The 20,166-nt window shown below is 43.6% G+C and overlaps 1 protein-coding gene across 4 annotated transcripts in view; it reads right to left on the reverse strand.

Annotated features, from left to right (window-relative positions):
• The window catches only part of LOC119021067 (low-density lipoprotein receptor-related protein 1-like), a 100,004-nt gene that overhangs the window by 39,713 nt on the left and 40,125 nt on the right, over positions 1-20,166 (reverse strand). For 2 of the 4 annotated variants that reach the window (XM_037101036.1, XM_037101034.1), the window contains exons 7-20: positions 13,441-13,603; positions 11,123-11,345; positions 9,439-9,628; positions 9,194-9,337; positions 7,685-7,921; positions 7,129-7,309; positions 5,556-5,778; positions 4,292-4,481; positions 4,070-4,195; positions 3,306-3,446; positions 2,726-2,851; positions 2,535-2,651; positions 2,337-2,417; positions 1,204-1,371 (exon numbers count right to left, since the gene is read on the reverse strand). In XM_037101036.1, the coding sequence (XP_036956931.1) occupies positions 1,204-1,371; positions 2,337-2,417; positions 2,535-2,651; positions 2,726-2,851; positions 3,306-3,446; positions 4,070-4,195; positions 4,292-4,481; positions 5,556-5,778; positions 7,129-7,309; positions 7,685-7,921; positions 9,194-9,337; positions 9,439-9,628; positions 11,123-11,345; positions 13,441-13,603 (2,310 nt within the window). Of the gene's footprint in view, positions 1-1,203; positions 1,372-2,336; positions 2,430-2,534; positions 2,652-2,725; positions 2,852-3,305; positions 3,447-4,069; positions 4,196-4,291; positions 4,482-5,555; positions 5,779-7,128; positions 7,310-7,684; positions 7,922-9,193; positions 9,338-9,438; positions 9,629-11,122; positions 11,346-13,440; positions 13,604-20,166 lie in introns of all 4 variants that reach the window. The other 2 variants (XM_037101035.1, XM_037101033.1) reach the window with 1 other exon arrangement.

Genomic DNA, 20,166 nt, shown 5'->3' on the forward strand with positions numbered 1-20,166 from the left:
TTCTGGTGCAGGTGTGCAGAGCATCCCTCGAGCTCCCGAGAAATCTATTATCATGTATTATTAGTGGGTGTCTTAGAAGCTGGTATTATCTGCAGTCAGTCCTGTCAGCTGCGGCAACTCATATTTTTTTGCATTGGCATCCATGTTCTTCAGCTCCTTGCTTTTCTTTTCTGATTCTGCACATCAAGGTGAATTGTAAAACAACCAAGATGAGCCATACCCCGATTTCATGGACATTCGAGTTATTTCAGTTTTCTGAATTATACTGTATAGCATCCTTATGCAGGCGTGCTGTGCGAACAAGGATGGGAATTCAACATCAAGGTTAGACCAGCCTGTCCAGAACTCTTTGAGAGCAACTTACAACCCTGATTTCGAAAAGGTTGCGATGCTTGCGATGCTGTCATGCAATCATTTGCAAATATAATATGTTTACTGAAACACAATTCTACGATGTGTTCCCGAGCACGTAGAATAATACATCCATCACACAATTACTGTCTGTTTTTCACCAAGTGTTGAACCCAACCCCGTCCTTGCTCATTAGCAACTGAGCCTTTCGAGGATGCCTCCTTTCATACCCAACCATGATACTATCACCTGTTACCAGTTAACCTGTTTACCTGTGCAATGTTCCAAACAGGTGCTGTATACATAGCTCAAGTATATATTTGTAGTGTATATGTTATGTATATAGTATGAATAGTATAGTTGTAAACACAATAGAATGTTGTGTTTCTAAAGCAACATTATGTAGAAATTGGGATGATGTGTGATGTGGCACTTGTTCTCCTTTTCTTTTTGTATTACCAGTTATCAGATGATCTCTGCAGGGCCTCAAGGACATTTTACTGCACACTGTATTGTATGCTCTGTGAATGCGAATGTTACAAATAAAAAAAAAGGTTGAGTTTTCAGTTGAGTATATGCCAAAAAAGATTTGCATGTTGCACAGCATCACACCCTTTTTTGAACTCAGGGTTGTAATAGTATTAAGACATGATTTAACATGATAACATGTCTCATGCTTCTTTCAGACATGGACTCAATATGTTTGGCAAATTGGAAAGCATAGTTGCAGGCATGGTGGTCTCATTAATACACATTTCTTAGAAATCCCTTTTCTTACATACAGTAATCTGCTGCAGTGAAGGTCGCAGGTGTAGGAAAAGCCCCACCTGATCAGCAGGTTAAGACACTGACCCTGATTGGTGCAGTTTGCGTGGGTCTCGTCGCTGTAGTCCCCGCAGTCGTTATCACCGTCGCAGGTCCAGTAATCTGGGATGCAGCGGCCGCTGTTACACTTGAACTGAGCGCTAGAGCAGGAGTGACTACAGCCTGCCTCGTCGCTGTTGTCCCCGCAGTCGTTATCTGAAAAACAAACACAGTCAAACAACACCCACTCTCTGGTATTATGAGGCACCCGCTGCCTCAAAGGGAATAAATATATATAATAAATGTGCAAAAATCTATTGCTTTTCATTTTTTTTCACAATTAACACGGTGGCAGTGGAAACCATGGAATACAAAATGAATTGGAATATGAGAGGAGAGAATAAATAATGACAGAAACTGCATAGATCAGACCATGCACCATGAGGGAATGTACCGAGCGCTGATACATTGAGCTTGGCAGCAGAGCATCATAAGCACATTTATACTCATACCAACATAAAAGGGCAACCTACTGTATAACCTTTAGTGCCTTTTACAGCAGTTAATTTCAAAGTCATCAGGGAAAGAGACTTTATTCTGTAGTTACTCAAGCTGGCATTCTTATTACACCTGTGCCAAATTAAAATGAAAAGTTTCATCCATTTGTTTGCTAACACAACAACTACACTTTTAGTTTCCCATCTATTTGGATGGCTGAATAATGCACTGACGATCTATCAAACCTAATTCAGCTTCAAACCTCACTACAGTCAATGAATGGCAGCAGAATTGGCCTCAGCTTGTGGCCACTTTCAATTAGCATAAAAAGCAGCTGTAACTGTTCCTGAGCCAGCCTGGCCGGTCCTAGAACTAAGCTAGCGTCATGGCGGTTTGTGGTGCATGTCGATCTATGCACTAACCGGTCAGGTTTGGACAATTCAACTCATCAGAGCCGTCCCCACAATCCTTTTCTGAAAGACAGAACCAATGGAAGACAGCAGAGTGGGCGAACGGCACAACAAGGGACAACAACAACAAAAAAACACAACACAGAGCAACAAAAGACAGGACGTACAAAGTGACAAAAAGGAGAGTGTGTGCCAATGTGAGGGAGGTGGCAAAACATGCACAGGATAGAGAGGAGTTGCCACTGTAGAGGCGCACAGATATCAGACATTTACCATTATCGCAGCGCCAGTTTATGTTGATGCAGCGTCCGTTGTTGCAGGTAAACTGGGTGAGGGGGAAACATGTGGGGTACGCTGTGGACAGAGCTACAGTTAAGAGGAGACCAAAAGCAAACACCCAAAGGTCAAAACAACCTGTGATCACTGCTATAAATAGCCCGACAGTTTTACTGAGAGAATGAGTTGACCAACCACAGGAGGCGGGCTCATCCGACCGATCACCGCAGTCATCGTCCAGGTCACATGTCCAGGAAATAGGGATGCAGCGCCCGCTGGCACATGAGTACTGATTAGGCGGGCAGGTACGGGCTGAAAGATAACACAGTGTGAAGCTCCCGCCAAAAATATAGCACTTGCAAATTTCGTTGCGTCTGTTTGTGTACCTGAGCAGGTGGTGTTGGATTCGTCCTCATCGTTCCCGCAGTCGTTGTCGCCGTCGCACAGCCAACGCAGGGGGATGCAGCGGTTGTTCTTGCACTTGAATCTGTCAGTGGGGCAAGTGTGCTGGTCTGGAGACGAGGGAAGGACAAATTGAAGGGTAAGGCTGAGAGAGCGAGGTGCGAATGAGTGGAAGAGAGAGCAAATATTTCAGCTTATTTTGTGGCCTTATTTTAGTGTTTTCTTTTTGGACGGGCTTTTATTTTGTCTGGGAAGGGAACATGTCTGTGCTGCGACCACAGACGGACAGACAAGCAGACGGAGAGCTTTCCCAGATCCGGAGACATTGCTACACTCCTCCTTGCACAAACACACACTCACGTATCATGCGCTCACATATCCCGTACTCGCATATACACAAAATTAGCACGTATAAACACACGCTCACTAGATTCAGACTCTGCTCTCTCATTTCATTCTGGCGTCACCAGACTGTCAAATTCAGACTGCTGGAGTTCATCTGACTCTGCCAGCAGGAGGGGTAGCTGTGTGTGTGTGTGTGTGTGTGTGTGTGTAGTAACTCACGACACAGCTCAGGAGCCTCGTCACTGTTGTCCAGACAGTCGTTGTCTCCGTCACACTTCCACCGCTCCTGGATGCATCTGTTGTTCTTGCAAGCAAACTCCCCAGACTGGCACTGAGGAGGGGGTTCGTAAGACGGGTTGGCTGTGGAGGGAAAAATAGAGGTATAAAAGGAATGGAGGGGAAAAAAGAGGTCAGCAAGGATATGAAAGGGAGAAAAAAAAAGCAAAGTACAGTTTTGAGTTACCGGATTTTGAAATGGAAGGACAACTGTTGAGACTCGTGGAAAAGAGCAATTAAAGGAGAAGTAGAAAACCATCAGTCACCGCACTCATACGAGACTTAAGCTGAGCCGACTAATCGAGATATAGATGTGGTGGACAAAATAACAGCAACACTTTAACAATAGAAAAAGTTGCCCCTAATCTATGCAATAACAAAGACTGATTTTCTTGAGTTTCAGCCATTGGATTCTTTTCACCAGCGTGGGTTAACGACAGGAGCAGCTTGAATGTTCTAGGCTTTGAAAAGGCAGCTTTAACTGCCGAGTTCGTACTGGACAATGGTGCATAATGCAGGAGCTTCTGTTACTGTGGCCACCCCCTCTATGTCTGCGTTTGTTCAAATATTTTCTTCAACACACAATCATGCAGCTTGACTCATCTTGTCCAACATACCGAAAAATAAAACAATGTCTTGTTAAGTGCAGTGAGAAAAACCCCACAGTCTCACACTCAGGCACAAAAAGCAGTTGTGTTTGATCTCACCTTTGCAGCTGGTGTTGTCAGCTGGCTCTAATATTTGGTCTTCTGCACAGGCACACTGCCTGCCTCCTGGTATGGCCAGACACAGACTGCTGCAGCCGCCATTGTTAACACGACACGCATTGGAGCCTGTAAGGGTTCATGTAAGGGTCAAAGGGTCATTTGTGGATTAACATGGATGGATGGTTAGAAGAAAAATCTATTTGCAATGCGCTGCCAACGCACCTTGCTGCTGCTGAGCGTCATACATGCGGATTTCAAAGATTGGCGGCCTCTCATTGCGCAGCAGAGTGGCAGTGCCAGTGGTGGTGTCCAACTTGTAAATGCTGCCACTACGATACTCGTTCCAGAACAAGAAGTGTCTATAGTGGCACAGACCAAAGGCGTGGTTCAGCTCCTGACCTTCGTACACCGTCTGGTGATGTAAGAAAAGCAACAAGATGGTAAAACAGACAGACTGCAGCACTCTGTCTCCAGAATTACAGCTCAAAACACGTTCTTATAATTTCATGGGGAGGATAAAATGTAATACCATCCTGACCATCCTTGTGAAAGGAGACATATTATGCTACTGTCCAGGTTCATTATTTTATTCAAGGTTACTAATAGCATATGTTTACATGCTTTATTGCTCAAAAAAACATTTTCACATTCTGTCCAGTGCTGTAGCACTGTATTCCCCCTCTGTCTGAAATACTCTGTTTGAGCTCCTGTCTCTTTAAGGCCCACATCCCGAGAGTGCCTCTGATTGGTCAGCTCACACACGCCGGACCCAGTACAGCTAACAGCAACAGTACAGCTGTGCTAAACAAAGGCAGAAACTATGCTAATGTTTGACATTGTGATGTAGTGTGATGTTCAGGAGCAGGTGTTTCCTGTGGGAGAAAGGAGCATTGACCTTTTTAAGTTTCAAGATCTTTTACATACGCAAAACATAAATAAACATAAACTATTAAAGAAAAGGGAAAAGTGTAATAGGTCCCCTTAACAAAGGAGTTAATGTTGCTACAAATCTAAAAACCCTTGGTTAGGACCTACTAGAGCTACACTCAGTTCGAGCTATTTTGATGTAATGGGTTCAAAACATAAATCTATGTGGCCCTCGATTACCCTTTACAGTGGTATTCAGAATATATGAGTAAATATTTAGATGTCATTCATTTTATATCAACCGTAACATTCCATATTCTGGATAATACTTTTCTTAAGCTAAAAACAACACTGTCAAACCAAAGTATGACCGACACACAGGCCAACGAAAACAAAATATCATCAATTTAGCCACAAGGAGCGAGTGGTACGAGAGGGGCTCAAGCCCACAGATGAAGCACTGCTACATGTGATGGGCCACCCACAGTCTTCCATCGCTCTAAGACTCATTCCTTATTAGCTCACTCACAGCCCCTGTCAGAATAATCCCCTGCCTATATTCCTGCGAACTGCTCTTCCTCTAGGCTGCAGTGAGATAATCCTGGCGACTGCTGCTGACCTTGCGCTCGGAGCTGTTGAGATAGACCATCTCGATGCGGTCGTAGTAGGCGTCCACCCAGTAGAGGATGCCCTGTGGGATGTCCAGACTCAGACCGTTGGGCCACAGCACTGTCTTGCTTGTCAGGAACACATTTCTGTTGGAGCCGTCCATCCAAGCCCGCTCAATTTTGCCTCGCTTGCTCTCCTTGGGGTCCTCCTCCCAGTCTGTCCAGTACATATACCTGAGGGGCAAACAAAGGAGCTGTCATGGGGGCAAGTATTGAAATATTACGGCCAGGCAGAAAGAGGAGAATATTTGTTGGCATTAACGGCAGCAATGACGTTATTTCTGGCTTCCCCTGAAGCATACAGCTCTAATCAGAGCGCCCAGCGAGGCGGCTCCACAGTGTTTCTCTGTTGATCTGCCCACAGGCAAACCAGGTACTTTAGGAAATGTCAATCTTCTCCACTGATCTAGCCTCAGCCTGTGAATAGGTGGCCGTATGGGGCATTGTGCGAAACGAGAAGCCCCCTAAATATGACTGACGTTAGCATTAAAATTTCATACTTTCTCCTCCTTTCCTTTCTGCGAATTCCTCCTCCTCCTCCCTCTTCCCTCTGAGCCTGATTGATTACGAGCATTAGTGGAGGAGAGTGCCTTTCCCCCGGGAAGTGTGTGGACACACATAACCCTGTCACTAGAAATCCACAGTGTGTGGCGCACGTTTATGATTGTGTGTTTCTCAAAAGAGAGCGTGCAGGAGGTCATATCAATAATACGCATCCAGATTAATGGAATTTGAATGAGTGTAAGCAAGATATGCCTGCATGTTAACAAGCTTGTTGGAGAGATCTATTAAGCGATGTACAGAGTGCCCCACCGGTTTGAATAAATGCTGTAGTGTGTGATGAGTGTAATCATGATAATGGTCAAAACCCAGTTTAGAAATGTATAATAAAATGCTCTCTGCTGGAAACTCAGACAAGAGATGGTGAAAAACACCACTGCTCACAAGCGGTGATTAATAAAACCAATAAACAAACCATAATAACAATAATAAGCAGTTCTCATGAGAGGAACAAGAGATTGTCAGAACAGCTGATTCATCAGTCAAGTGAGCAGAGGAAATGACCACCCGTCATCGTCTCTCACTGAGTTTCACACTGACCACAAATAAGCACACACTGACGTGCATGCATCGGACTTCATACAACAGCCAGCGACCTGGGCTGTGCCATTCTTCACCCAGACCTTGTTCAAAGGTCTTTATCCCTTCAATTGTATAGGTCTGCACATTTCATGCTAACTAGGTGGTAAATATCAAGTAACATTTGAATTATTTTCTGATCGTGCCATTTTAGTTTCTTGACTAGTTTCTGCCTAACTTCTGCAAGTCAGTAAAACAGTGAAGTAAAAAATTCAACCATCTACTTATTCAGTAAATGTTATGGTAATATTATGGTGATTTCAGGGTAATTTCAAGAAATTTCAGTGGTAATTATCATCCAATTACCATGACATTTACGAACCTGTAGAATGAAGTGTTACCCATCAGACTCCAGCACTCCCTCTATCCCTTTGTCCCCCTTACCCGTGGAGAGGATCCACCACGATGGCACGGGGGTGAGTCATTTTTCCCTCAATGAGGATTTTGCGGGTCTGCGAGGCCTTCTCCAGCCGAGCCACGCTGATGGTTTTCTTGGGCCCGTCATCCGTCCAGTAAAAGTTATCAGCCATCCAGTCCACAGCGATGCCCTCCACCGTGTGGATTCCTGATACAAACACATACTGTTGGTGTGAAGCACACTGCTGCAGCATTCGGAAAAACAGAACAGACTGCAAAGTGTCAATCAAGTGTCTACAGCCTTTTGTTGTGGAAAAATGCCTGTTTTGTAGTTTTTTTTACCAAGTAGACTTTTAAATGTTTTCAAAATTCTTCATCTCAATGGGGTAAGCTGGATAAACAAAGGCTTTTACTATCCAACGTTTGGCCTTGTGAAACTTTGCCTTTGATATACATAACGTGCACAAATGTACTGAAGACAATCTAAAGAAGGTTTGCAGGTTTTTTGAAAATCATTGCACAACCTCAAAGTCATATTAATCCTTAAATGAGTAAAAACGCAAATTAGCTGTCGTTGCCCCACCTTCCTTCACAATGGTATCCCTCTCTGTTCCATCAATCTTCTGGCGCCCGATGATGTAGCTGGTGGCGTCGGCAAAGTAGATGAATTCGCTCTCAGCATGAAAGTCCAGAGCTCTGGGGTTCATCAGATTCTCTATGGGGATCATATACTCATCTGGCACCTTGGCATTCATGTCCATGCCCCTGATGACCCCTGGGCGACCTTTACCATAGACCAGGAAGAGCTCGTGCTCGGGTTCTGAGGCAAAACAAGAAAGCAAAGTCAAAACACTGAATCTATATGTACATAAATCAACAGCAATAATTTAACTTCTTTCATGCGACCCTACCCTGTTCTTTGACAAAGAATCAAGACATTCGATGCTGAGTCCTGATTGCCTTTTTGTTCTTTTTCTACTAATCAAGCAAACAAATGACAAGATCAGCAATCGCCCTACATAATATTAAGTGTTTTTCAGTTGAGAGGCAGAGAGAGAGGAGGGAGAGGTGGAGGGACTGCCTTTAGTTAAATCAATTGTGTCATTTTCAAGGACAGTGTTTTTTGTCTCAGGAGACAGATCAATATGATGCTATTATTGGTTGATAGAATATTAAAACACTTCTCAGAACAAGCTGAATCAGCCAGATAACTTTATGGGGAGGTCATGGAGAGCCAGTGAGTCAGACTAAGTTATGGTATTGCTCAGCTAACTTTGTTAATAGCCCTTTCCAAGTCTACAGCTCAGGGGGAGAACTGCATCCCTGATCCAACCTTGGCTGCCCTTGGCTTTAGGTCAACATAGCTGAATCATTACAGCTAGCCAGTTAATGCTCAGTGTTATGCTGGAGGCATGCACACATCAGTTCAGAATGTGCTGAATCTACAGCTACAGACCATCACACCGTGTACCGAAAGTGCCCACTTTGTTTTTTAGATAACTACGTCAGCCATTTATCCATGATGTTTAGATTGCTATTCATTTAAATACTACACACACCAGGATATTTTTTAGCTGTTAGCCAACCATTTCACATGTTTATCCATGTGCTAGGCTACTTTCTGCCAACTGTTTCAAATATTTATCCATCACTTTCTGTTAACATGCCTATTTTAACTGTGTAACAATTTGATTGGACAACTTTTAGCTCACCACGTTGCATACTGTTCTATTAGGCTATTAAGACTAAAGCTAACTTTTTAAAGTTTTGATTCATCGATTTGAGCGAACTATTTCACATGGTTATCCATTTGGTTAAGCTATTTTTAGCAAACTATTTTGTTAACTTTGGCTAACTAAACTATTTTATCATTGTTTTTAATTAGCTACTAGTTTCAACAATTTTTCACCCAGTCTTTAGTCTACCAAAGCAAACGTACCACATAGGGTACAAGTTTAGAGTGGATGCTTCTTTTGACAGGTACCTCACATAACCTTCTTGTAGATCACTTGGAAGAACCTGTGTTGATTTGTGTTGCAATCTGTTTTTAATGTTGTAATCGTTGTTTCATTACCGTAGTAGCCTCACTTACTTTTGCAGGACTTGCCATCGCTGCCCAGGCTGAATCCAGAACGACAGCGGCATGTCCGGGTCTTGTGGCCATTCCCTAGCAGACAGATGTCCGAGCAGCCTCCAGCCTTCCCAAACTGGTCCACCTCACATGCGTGGCTACGCACTGGACATCAAGAAGGAAGACATGAAATCAGAACCATCATTACAGTATTCAGATGTGCCTGAGAAATGAAAGCGTGTCAGTATGAGTGTGTGTGAGTCTACCTGGAGGCTGGCGTCTCTGGTGGTAGACGTGCAGCGCTCCTCCCTTGTCCACCCTGGTCACCACTTGGTAGTCCGTGCTGTTAAAGCGGTTGACCCTGATCACACTGGTCTTAGGCTGCATGTTGGCGTTGTCTGAGTTCGTGGCATACAGGTAGTTTTCGAACACAGTCAGCCCGTACAGGTGCTCAATCTTGAAGAGAGAGGATGGGAAACGGGGATAATGGAATAGTTGAGGGAGAGGGTAAAAGAAGGAGATGGTATTGAATCTCTTTTGACTGAGAGCTTTGATGTGGTCCACAGCAATGATAAATACTGAAACAAAGCAGTATTCATCATTTTTAAAGAGATTTACATGGTCTGATGATGGCTGTGCAATTTTTTTTCTTCATGGAAAAGGAGCCTTTCCACATGTTCCATTTATATATATAAAGCACAATAGATGCATGAATACCACTTGCAGTCCTAGTCTATTATTTTCTATATCTGGAAACAACTCACAGTCTATCATCTTGCCTATGACGACAAGAAAACTCCTCCATATTTTAAACACTTTTAGTCATTTTTTTCATGGATAGTTTTATTTCACAACTGAATGTTAAATGGTAATGTAGTGTGAAGCAGAGGTTTTGTTTCCATGGTAACCTTTAATAAACCATGTGCTGTGTTGAAGAGCGTTGGTTAAACAGCTATCTGTAACTGCTTATTTTGAGGTGTCCTGATACAGATTTTTAACAGCCACCTGCCTTTGGTTCAGAAACTTGTATTTTTTTTATGGCCAAAGTGTCATTATAAGGTGATGAAGTGTCTAGCGAGCTCCCAATAGACTGAAAATCGCAGACAAACTAGCGCCAGTCTGACAAAATAGGGAAGAAAAGCAGGAATGAACTTTCACATCTGAACAGACACAGGCCAGTGACTCAGTGTCTCGTGAGGTTATGTCTACAGCGGCATAAAACCTGAGATGTCGTTGTGGTCTATCGAGTCAGGCTTTGTGGAGCTCACTGGGCCATAGAGAGACACAAGGGTTACCATCACAGGCTGAGGTGACACCGTGAATAGAAAACACTAGGCTCATACTGTAAGGAAGCATAATGTGCACTAGCGAAGACAAACCAGCTCAACGGTAGCCATGAGGAAAAAAACTGGTGCCCGACTTGAATTCACACAATTTGAGTGACAGGTCTTGATGTGAACTTTGAAAACACAAACAAACTCAGCACCATCAAGCACAATCTTCCTTTTTTAACCTTTACCTGAAGGATGTTCAGGCGCACACACAGGCACACACACACACACACACACAGCCACCATCCCTCAGTATGTGTGTATTGTCTGTGGCCTTAGGGTCAGCGAGTAAATGAAAGCCATTAGTTCTCCACAGATCACAGTAAAAGCTGTGGTAACACATTTAAGAGCCACCGTGCTTCATCAGGTCAACAGCCTCAATATTAGACACTATTAATCAGCCGCTTTAATGAAAAGGAAAATGTCCACCATCTCCTCTCCGCTCGTTACTCACTGCACAAGAACGCATTACAGGAGCACACAGGAGAAACATAAGGTGCATTATAGATACAGAGGGAACTCTGCTGCACACTAGAGTTTTGGGGGAATTATGAAGAGCGTACACAAGGACAGCACGCTGAAAAGAGATTATCTTCCTGCTAATGGATGACGCTCTCACCAGCAGGCCTTGGATGATGGTGTGCCGGTTTTTGCCTTCATAGTCCACAACCTCGATGTAGTCCAGATAGGCATCGGCCCAGTACACGAGCCTGCTGACGAGGTCCAGCGTGATGCCGTGGGGGAATACAATCTTACTGTCCACGAGCTTGGTTCGGTTCTGGCCGTCCATGTCGCAGCGCTCCACCTTAGGGATCTGGCCGTAGTCTGTGAAGAACACCTTCCTGTGGAAACAAAAGGATGATTGAGGATGGGTAGATCAGCTGAACTGGAAAATACTTTATTCTCATCCCATCTGGCTTTGTTATAATTAATTGATAGCTCTAACTTCCATCACAGGGAGGCAATAATAATTTAGCTTTTCAGTAAGCAGAAGGAGAAAGGAGGGAAACATTCCTTGAGGGCAGACAACAAGCAAGATTCATTATTTATGCCATTCAAGGAATAACGCTGAACATTTACTGAATATCTTTAGGTATCTGACTGTTTGTTGGATAAAACAAGATTCATCTGTAGTTTCATATGCTGGCAGTATTCTGAGGGAACACATTTCCATTGAAAAATGGATTTTGAACTAAACACATTATGAAAGAACAGAACTATTTTTTTTTTCACCATTGCCAAAACAAAAACTGTAACTGATTAATGGCTTCAAACAACAAATCATGCTCACAGTTCCTGGAGACATTTTACCAAGAAAAAACTTTTTGGAATAATGTGTGATAAAGGACTGGCCAGGATCTTGGCACAGGCGTTCTAGTTGCCTCCTTGCCACTAGAGGGCCTTGACAGAGGGCAAGAAGAGCCTCAACTGCCTACATGAACACAATGTTTAACATGTGTAAAAGCATTTTAAAAATAAAAATACTAATAGAATCTCCAATCTAAAACTTTATTTCAAAGAGTGATTAACTTATCATTTTTTGAAAAATATTGTACATAAAATACTAAAATGCCTAATTCAATTGATGAGTATGGCAATAAATATGTAGCACTTAAAGGGTAAATCCGCAAAATTTACACATTAAATTGTGTTCACGGATCTTTGTGAGTGCTGCTGCACATGTGAAATGTAATCTGATGAATTGTCTCCACTGATATCACTCAGAGGCTCCGCTGTATTGTGGGTAATGTAGGCTCAGGTACTGAAAAGCAGTTCACTGCTCTAGCATTGCACTCCTGTAACACTGCTGGACTCAATATGGAGCAGCTTCCGAGTAGCACTCCTCAAGACCCATAATCACACTCTCAGGTGCGACACTGGCGGAGTTACCCTTTAAGTAAATTGGTTTGTTCACTAAATATCAATATATGTATTTATGAAATTCAGACTGCCAATCCGTCCCTGAAGGAGCTGAAAAGCGCATTCCACATAAACTCATCAAATATCTTGAGATTCACTTCAACCTCACAAAATCCTGTTATAGTGGAGTGATTTCATACTAGAAAAACACAATATTGTTTTCTGTGCATTTTCATGTTTTTTGGTATGACTGTAGTAAACAGTCAGTGTGGGGTTTATTGAACGATTTGTGGTTTCAAATTCAACAACACAACATCAGATGATTGTCACGGTCATATCATGTTATTGTTCTTTTTTCTCCTCCTCTAATAATGACACTGCAGACCACAGCAGCAACAAAAAAAGCAGCTACAGTGAATCTACCTGACCTTATTACTGGAAGAACCAATTACAGCTGAGGAAATTGCCCGGGACAATGTGTGTAGCTAGGAGCAAATGTGCGCGCACACACACACACACACACACACACACACACACACACACACACACACACACACACACACACACACACACACACACACTCTCTCATTCATGCTATTTTTTCCAAACACAAAAGCACTCACACGCACATGCACACGCAGACACGCAGACACACACACACACACACACACAGTCTCACACAAGCGTGCACCACAGATACACACACACACTTTCAGGAATTCTGTTGGAAAAGTCTGGTCATAAACAAAAGAGCTGTAACAAAAACATACTTCTACGCTCAAAACCTATACAGCCAGCATACCACAGTGCAAACAGAACATCTGCACTCATTTACTCAAATGTCCCCCCCCTACTCTTTCAACTTGTAGTTTTTAAAGTTGTGTAACAACGACAGATGACACCAGTCAGACTCCAGTCGCTCTCATGAGACTGTGAGTTTGCATGCAACGCTTAGAGGAGGAACTCTGAGTGGGTGCATTGAGAAAACTAGCACACATATGGTACCTGTGTGTGTATTTGTGCGAGTGTGCGTGTGTGTGCTCATGCATAATACAGAAAGTAAGAGCTCAAACTGACCCCATGGTCGGGTCCAGAGCAATGCCTTTAGGATTGTACAGCTCCAGGTCCAGCAGTGTGACACATGTCTGCCCGTCCTTGTCACACACAAAGATCCTGTCGTCCACGTCATCCACAAAGTAGAAGTTTCCTGTGAGCCAGTCGATGGCCATCTGCTCCACATCTGGACAGAGAGAGGGCGGCAGAGGCGGGGGGGTGAGATGGGACACAGGAGGATGCAAAAACAGTGTTTTCGGTACATGAAATGGATTCAATTTGACTGGAATTGAGCTTGAGCGTGTGGCTGTTGTTGTACATACTTGCAGCAGATGGGTTTGAGGTTTGAGTCACAGTCATGTGATGTAGTAAATTAGTCAGCAATACTGTGTAGCAGCTACTTCAACAGCCCTCTGCCACACTCGCATACATTTTCACACACACACACACACACACACACACACACAGTCCAGATTTTCAGGTTTGGACTCGGGGCAGTTTGTCATGACTGACAAACGAGATGACAGGCAACTCCAATTAACGAGTGTCTAGGTAATGCATCTGTCATTCAAAGTCGCCCAGACAGACAGATTATGAGACGGGCCGTTTGTTGCCCCAAGGAGTCTGATGTTGCCGTAGCTGTAGCTAAGCGACGGCCAGCATGTGGTTTCCGCTGAGTTTATTTTCCCGAGGCTCAGCTCACGGGGAAGACCAGTGCCACACCCGTCGATGAAAATCAAACACCTAGATGCGTGCACGCGGCACCGCGCACGCGCTTTATGGAACATTTACAACCTAAAGAAATTCAACAGAGACTCGGCTGGAAAACTAGAAAAAAAAAAAAAAAATCTGGAATACCCCCGCTCTGTCCAAACTGTTCTGAGTGTGGTGCAGGGACCACATAGGGAGGGTCTGAGAGAGGAGAAAAATAGTGAAAAAGAATAACATCAGACATTAATATACCCCTCTCTCTGGTGCCCTCGTTCCCTCCTCTTCCTTCCTTTCCTCAAACACCAGCTCAGCCACACTGAAGCTGAGCCAAGGATCAGACACAGAAAGCTATTGTTAAAGCTGAAGGAGATGTGGGAACGTTACAGTTCCAGAAAGACTGATTTACTACAGCAAGTGCAGTAAAGTAACGTAACATAACATATGAAGTACACATACAGCTGCATATGAAGTACTGTTTTGAGGTATGCCTCTGAGATACTGTTTTTCAGTAACACTGTCACACTATGTTTCAAAGCAAAATATCTTAGGCTACATGTCAGACCAGTATAGTTACAGATTTGTGAAATATCAAACTGACCTACAGAAGCCTGTATAAAACAGTCGAAATGATCTTCCATAATAGCTGCGACGTTAAAATCATACTAACACGGCGCATCAGTAATTAAATAATAAATGGTTCCTGCATTGTTAGTACTTTTGATAATGACAGTTTTCTTATCCAGGACAGTGTTTTCACTTTTCACAAACTCATGAGACAAAAATTCAGTTTTGGCTGCTAAATGTTCTGCTGTGTTCACTAGTCAACTAGCCGCTAACTTTGTGCTGGCAGTTAATGTACAGCGGGTTCGTTTTAGAGCTTTTCCTCTGTAAATAACTGGCTTGCTGAATAGTTAACATCCACAGTTTAATCCTTGCTAGGGTTCTAGGCCCAACCCAAAAACATATCTTGCCCTTACCCGTCCATTTTTCAAGCTCCCGCTGAAGGATAGGGTTTGCCAATTCTTGTTGCGATAGAGGGATAGGGCAAGGTAGGCCTTCTACAGAAGTTTTTCAGAGGCACACCCTGTTGTTTCAATGTATTATTGTCCTTTTCTTTGCAATAACCCTAAAACTCGCACTATCAGTTTGCGGACATCTCTGTAGCTAACTAGCGAGGTTATCTTTTTTTTTGTGCATGACAGGCCCACATTTTGACGTATTTCAATATTGCATATCCCCCATTTGATGGCATCTACTGTCAAATAAAGGCCAAAAAACAAAACTATGTGGTTGAAGCAAGTCAGGGCCAGAAAACAAAACAATGAGCTGGAAGATGCTAAAGTGGTCTGTAGAAGAGAGCTAATTATCTGTTGGTTCGTCAGTGAACCCTTTCACATGGTAGTCGTGTGGTTTAATGTGAGAGATATGGAAGAGAGAGAGAGACAGAGACAGAGAGAGAGAAAGAGGGGAGGAGGGCTTCGCAAGCCACAAGATTTGTATTTTCACAGCTGCCACAAGGTCTGCTCTCTACTGAACTATCCACACGCACACACACACGCACGCACGCACGCAGGCACGCACGCAGGCACGCACGCACGCACGCACGCACACACACACACACACACACACACACACACACACACACTTCAGATATAGGGCTAAAGTCGTGCTGCATGAGTCCTCGGTCATGCAGTGCTCGGTGCTGAGGGTGGAGGTCTAATATAGTGGTATGTTTACCAGGGTGATCAGGTCACGGTGGTGATTTAAGGGAGACCAGAGGATCAATTTCTCTAACCAGGAAAGAAAAGCTTGGGTTGGGGAAATGACAAAGCAGATTCCTTTGCAAAAGAGCAGCAATAAAAAGTGTGCATGGTGAACACTTACCAGCTCTGGACCAATAAATCTGACTGTAATTCCAGAGGAGACCTCCGTGTTTAGAAGAAACTGACACATTTCTTTCTGAAGAGCCCAACGAGCAAAGGGAAGGGGGAGGAACGCTTTCAAATATTTTGGGGTTTGAGTAAAAAGTGGAAAACAGATAAAAGAAAAATGCAAATGGGCTGAGAAAGAAAGGAAGTTATAGTGAGACAGAAAAAAGAAAGAAAAAAATTTGAAAGAAGGAGAAAGAGAGATCTGATTTCCACGGAGGAAACTTGGGCATTGTGCAGCAGCATTTCTGAGGTTTATGGGAATCAGGGGCTGTATTCCCAAAGGTGCTCTTAATTTTTAACACAGAGTTCTCTGTTTAAACGCTTCCAGCTGCCCCACAACACACTGATTCACTGATTAAGCAATGCATAAACAAAAAGGGGGGTGGGGGGGTGGGTGGAGGGGGAGTAGATTGTGCAATATTCGAAGAAAAAAAAAGTTAACCGAAAGCCCTGAAAAAATGTCCACCACCCCCCATTTACTCCACCTCTGCTAAACAGAAATGGCTCCAGTGAAGACTTCTATCTCCTCCCATTCTCCTTCTCTCTGTCTCTCTCCCCTCCTCCTCCTCCTCCTCCATGCATCACCCCCCCATCCCTCCCCCTTTGTCTGTTCCCCAGAGGTGGAAAAACAGTCTGGATTCATTAACTGCAGCTCTGTCTGTCTGAAACTAAGCTATAAAAAACAACACAGTATAATTGAAAAAACAGAACCGGCTGCCTTCTTCATTTTTTTTTTCCCTTCCGTGCTCTCTCTAAACAACTTGTTTTCGCCGTGTTTTCTTGTTCTTCTCTCTGCTCCCAGTTGGTCTAAGAAAAACAAGTGGATGTCTATATAATGTATACAAAATGTGCTGCTAAATGGGGCACCGCGAGGCTGCTGTTTTACTCCAACAAGTACGTGTAGGAGCGCGAGTGAGGGGCATTCATCTTCACAGGCGCCCACTGCTCTTAGTGCGCCACTGACAAATAGGATCGATAGTGTAGTTATATGAGTAGCATTAGTTCTAATGGAGCTTGAATGGGTTAGATACCTCAGGACTGTGACTGGAGCTTTAACACCAACCCCCCACTTCCCCTCGCCAACCTCTCGCACTCCAACATACTCCCAGTGGCATCTGGCGCAGGCGTCGCATCAGAAAACGCGCAAGCAAGGCGGGGGGGGGACAGTTGATAATTTGCTGGAATAAAGGATTGACTGAGATGAAATTCACAGGAGAGGGAAAGAGAGAGCGGGGGAGAGCTAGAGATTTAAAAGCTGAATAAAGTGTTGAATGGAGAGAGAAGATTTGGAAATGTGCTGACTGGCTTGCCTTTTAACAGCACATGACCTCTTAAGGAGATTTCAGGCCAGTGTCTGTGCTAAGCAGCAGCACCCTGTAGCTCACTGAGCACGGGGAGCAGGTACTGTAGCTCTAACAGTACGAGCAGGGAAGGGAGGGAGGCTTAGTGACAGCTCTGGGATCAGCCCTCCTGTGCATGGTGTGGAGCAGCAGCATCTACTATTGAATGGGTGAATCCATCTCAGTTTCACTTCTGGGTTCCGTACCGAGAGCACTCTGGGCAACCACATGTAGGCATCAATGGATTAAACTAATTTGCAGGCAGGCTGTACATAGTCAGAGGTTGTTGACAGCTGCAATAAGGAATTCCTAATCAGATTTTACAACAAATTAAGTCTGAAAGCTGCACAGGTCATTCAATATTATGCTTGAAATTAAAAAAACACGTCACAAGGCAAATTTAAAGTGGATGCGCCTCCGTAGAGTGATTTTAAAACAATCAAAAATGTTTAAAGGTGCAATATGTAAGAAGTGGTCACATGCCAAATTCATTATCTTAATAAACCAGGGGCAGCATATCACCAGAGTAACTGCTAACTGCTGCTAACTGTATCTGCCGTCAGCTAGCTAGCTCGGTAAGCTGTGGAGCTAGTAGTCTAGACTAGGAGCTCGGGGGATATGGGGAGTGTTGGGGTTTGCACAACTAGCATAGGAGCTTTGGACCAGGATGGGTGAGGGCTAGCTGGTTAGCATTCCACCTTCATTAGATATCTCCGTAACACAAGACATGGACGCCTAAAATCAAAACTGTCATTGCTTCACATTCTTTTGATAATTTTAGGAATTTTTTCAACGTTTTCAACTACAATTCTTACATATTGCACCTTTAAAATGCTTTTGGAATGCTACATATCACTGAAACATCTGATGAACTATCAAATCAACTCTTTAAAATGATGAATGTCTCAGCTATACTTGGTGCTTGGTGCTGATAGCAAGGGTTAGCATCCTAACACGCTAAACTGGCTCATGGTAAACATTAAACCTGCAGAAGGATTATCGCTGTGAGCATGTTAGCATGCTGACATTAGCATTCAGCTCAAACAACAACTGTGCCGAAGCCCAGGCTCACAGCGCTGCTAGCATGGCTGTAGAGTCTGAGCCCTGTTGTTTCAAAGAAATTCATAATAAACAGACTGGAGTGTGCGGGTGCCCGGATGAATTCAATCTCAGCTGCAGCACCTCCAACAAGCTTTTCATTTGGTGATCAGTGATTTTTCAGATAGTATTATTCAGCTCTTTTTAATTAAAGCAAACAATCAGCTCTAAAACCGAAGAATGAAAGACAAGAAGTAACATTTTCCACGGGGCTTAAATCACCTCTCGCATGTCTGACAATGGTTTTGAGCGACTAGTTTAATTAGCACTGGGCAAGAAGAAACAGACACTGTCACATTCGGAATGAGAGTGAGTGTATTTTGAAACGTGGGCAAACAAAGCGAGACTACGAAAAAAAGACGAGTCAAAGTGAACGTCATGAAAGTGTGTGTGAGAGAGAGAGAGAGAGAGAGACAGAGAGAGAGAGAGAGAGAGAGAGTGAGGAGGGGTGGGGGTGGAGACACATCTGGACAACTCATTTGCGGCATACTGAGGTCATGAGTCACTCAAGCCACACGCACATCATTTCCTGTATGTTCACCCCTTTCCCATTGGTTGCTGCTGGCCGCTTCCCTGTTGACTGTAAACATAAACCTGCTTACCAGATTATGGACCGGAACAGATGAGCAAAACCTTCCCTTTGCATATTTTTAGTTTGCGCTGACACTGAGCATCCTGTTCGCGGCCCCTCTGACTGGTAGAAGGATGCAGCCCTTTAGATAGTCCAGACATTATTTTTCTAATTCGTCGTGAATTTAAAGGGCCAATATGCGAGAATATTGGTTGAAATCATTCAAAAGTTAAGTGTGATTATTGACAGAGTCTGAATAAACATGTATGTGTTTTATTAATGGCAGCTATGGCTTGCAGCAGTCACAATGTCTTATAGTCTATATTGTGTTTTGCACTAATTTGTTCAGTTTATGTTCAATGTTTTATGACAAAAGTTTTAGGTCTTGCTCTCTCTAGTGTTACAATCCTAGGCTCCTGGTACGAGGTTGACAAAAAAGACCAGTTCATGTCTCATACATGGCTGCTTTTATTCTGAAAAACAGTCACTTTCGGAAATAAACAAGATCTTATTTTCTCTACTCTTTTCTTTGCCTCATTAACAATCAAACACCTTTAAACAGCATTCTCTAAACCTTTTTTCTCATCTCACTCAGGCGCACACTGACATGAGAGTAACTACTACACTGTCACTTGAATACAGGAAGTGCCCTTAAATTGCTTCCTTATTTCAGCAATACAGCTCTAATCCTTCACCATAAGACGTGCACATCCTGCCTATTCTCTATTTTGCATGTGTGTGTTCGCACGTGTCAATCGGGATGCGCCTGCACACCACGAGCACTGCAGTGTGTGTGTGTGTGTGTGTGTGTGTGTGTGTGTGTGTGTGTGTGTGTGTGTGTGTGTGTGTGTGTGTGTGTGTGTGTATGTGCCTGTGTGCAGCCGTGGAGAACTCAACTGAAGCTGCTGGAATTTCCTGCGAATTCTTCTGGTCCTTAAACTGTCGAGTCGAGCCGAGGCTGCATGATGACAGCCGCAGCCAGCGGTGTTAATCCTCGTTCATTTGATTTCTCTGATCATAATTATTACGCACAAATGCTACGTCGGTTATTTACGTGAAATTCCTGCTAAATCTAGGGGGGTCTCCACCATGACCCTGA

The sequence above is a fragment of the Acanthopagrus latus genome, chromosome 6 (assembly GCF_904848185.1).
Source record: "Acanthopagrus latus isolate v.2019 chromosome 6, fAcaLat1.1, whole genome shotgun sequence".
NCBI lineage: Eukaryota > Metazoa > Chordata > Actinopteri > Spariformes > Sparidae > Acanthopagrus > Acanthopagrus latus.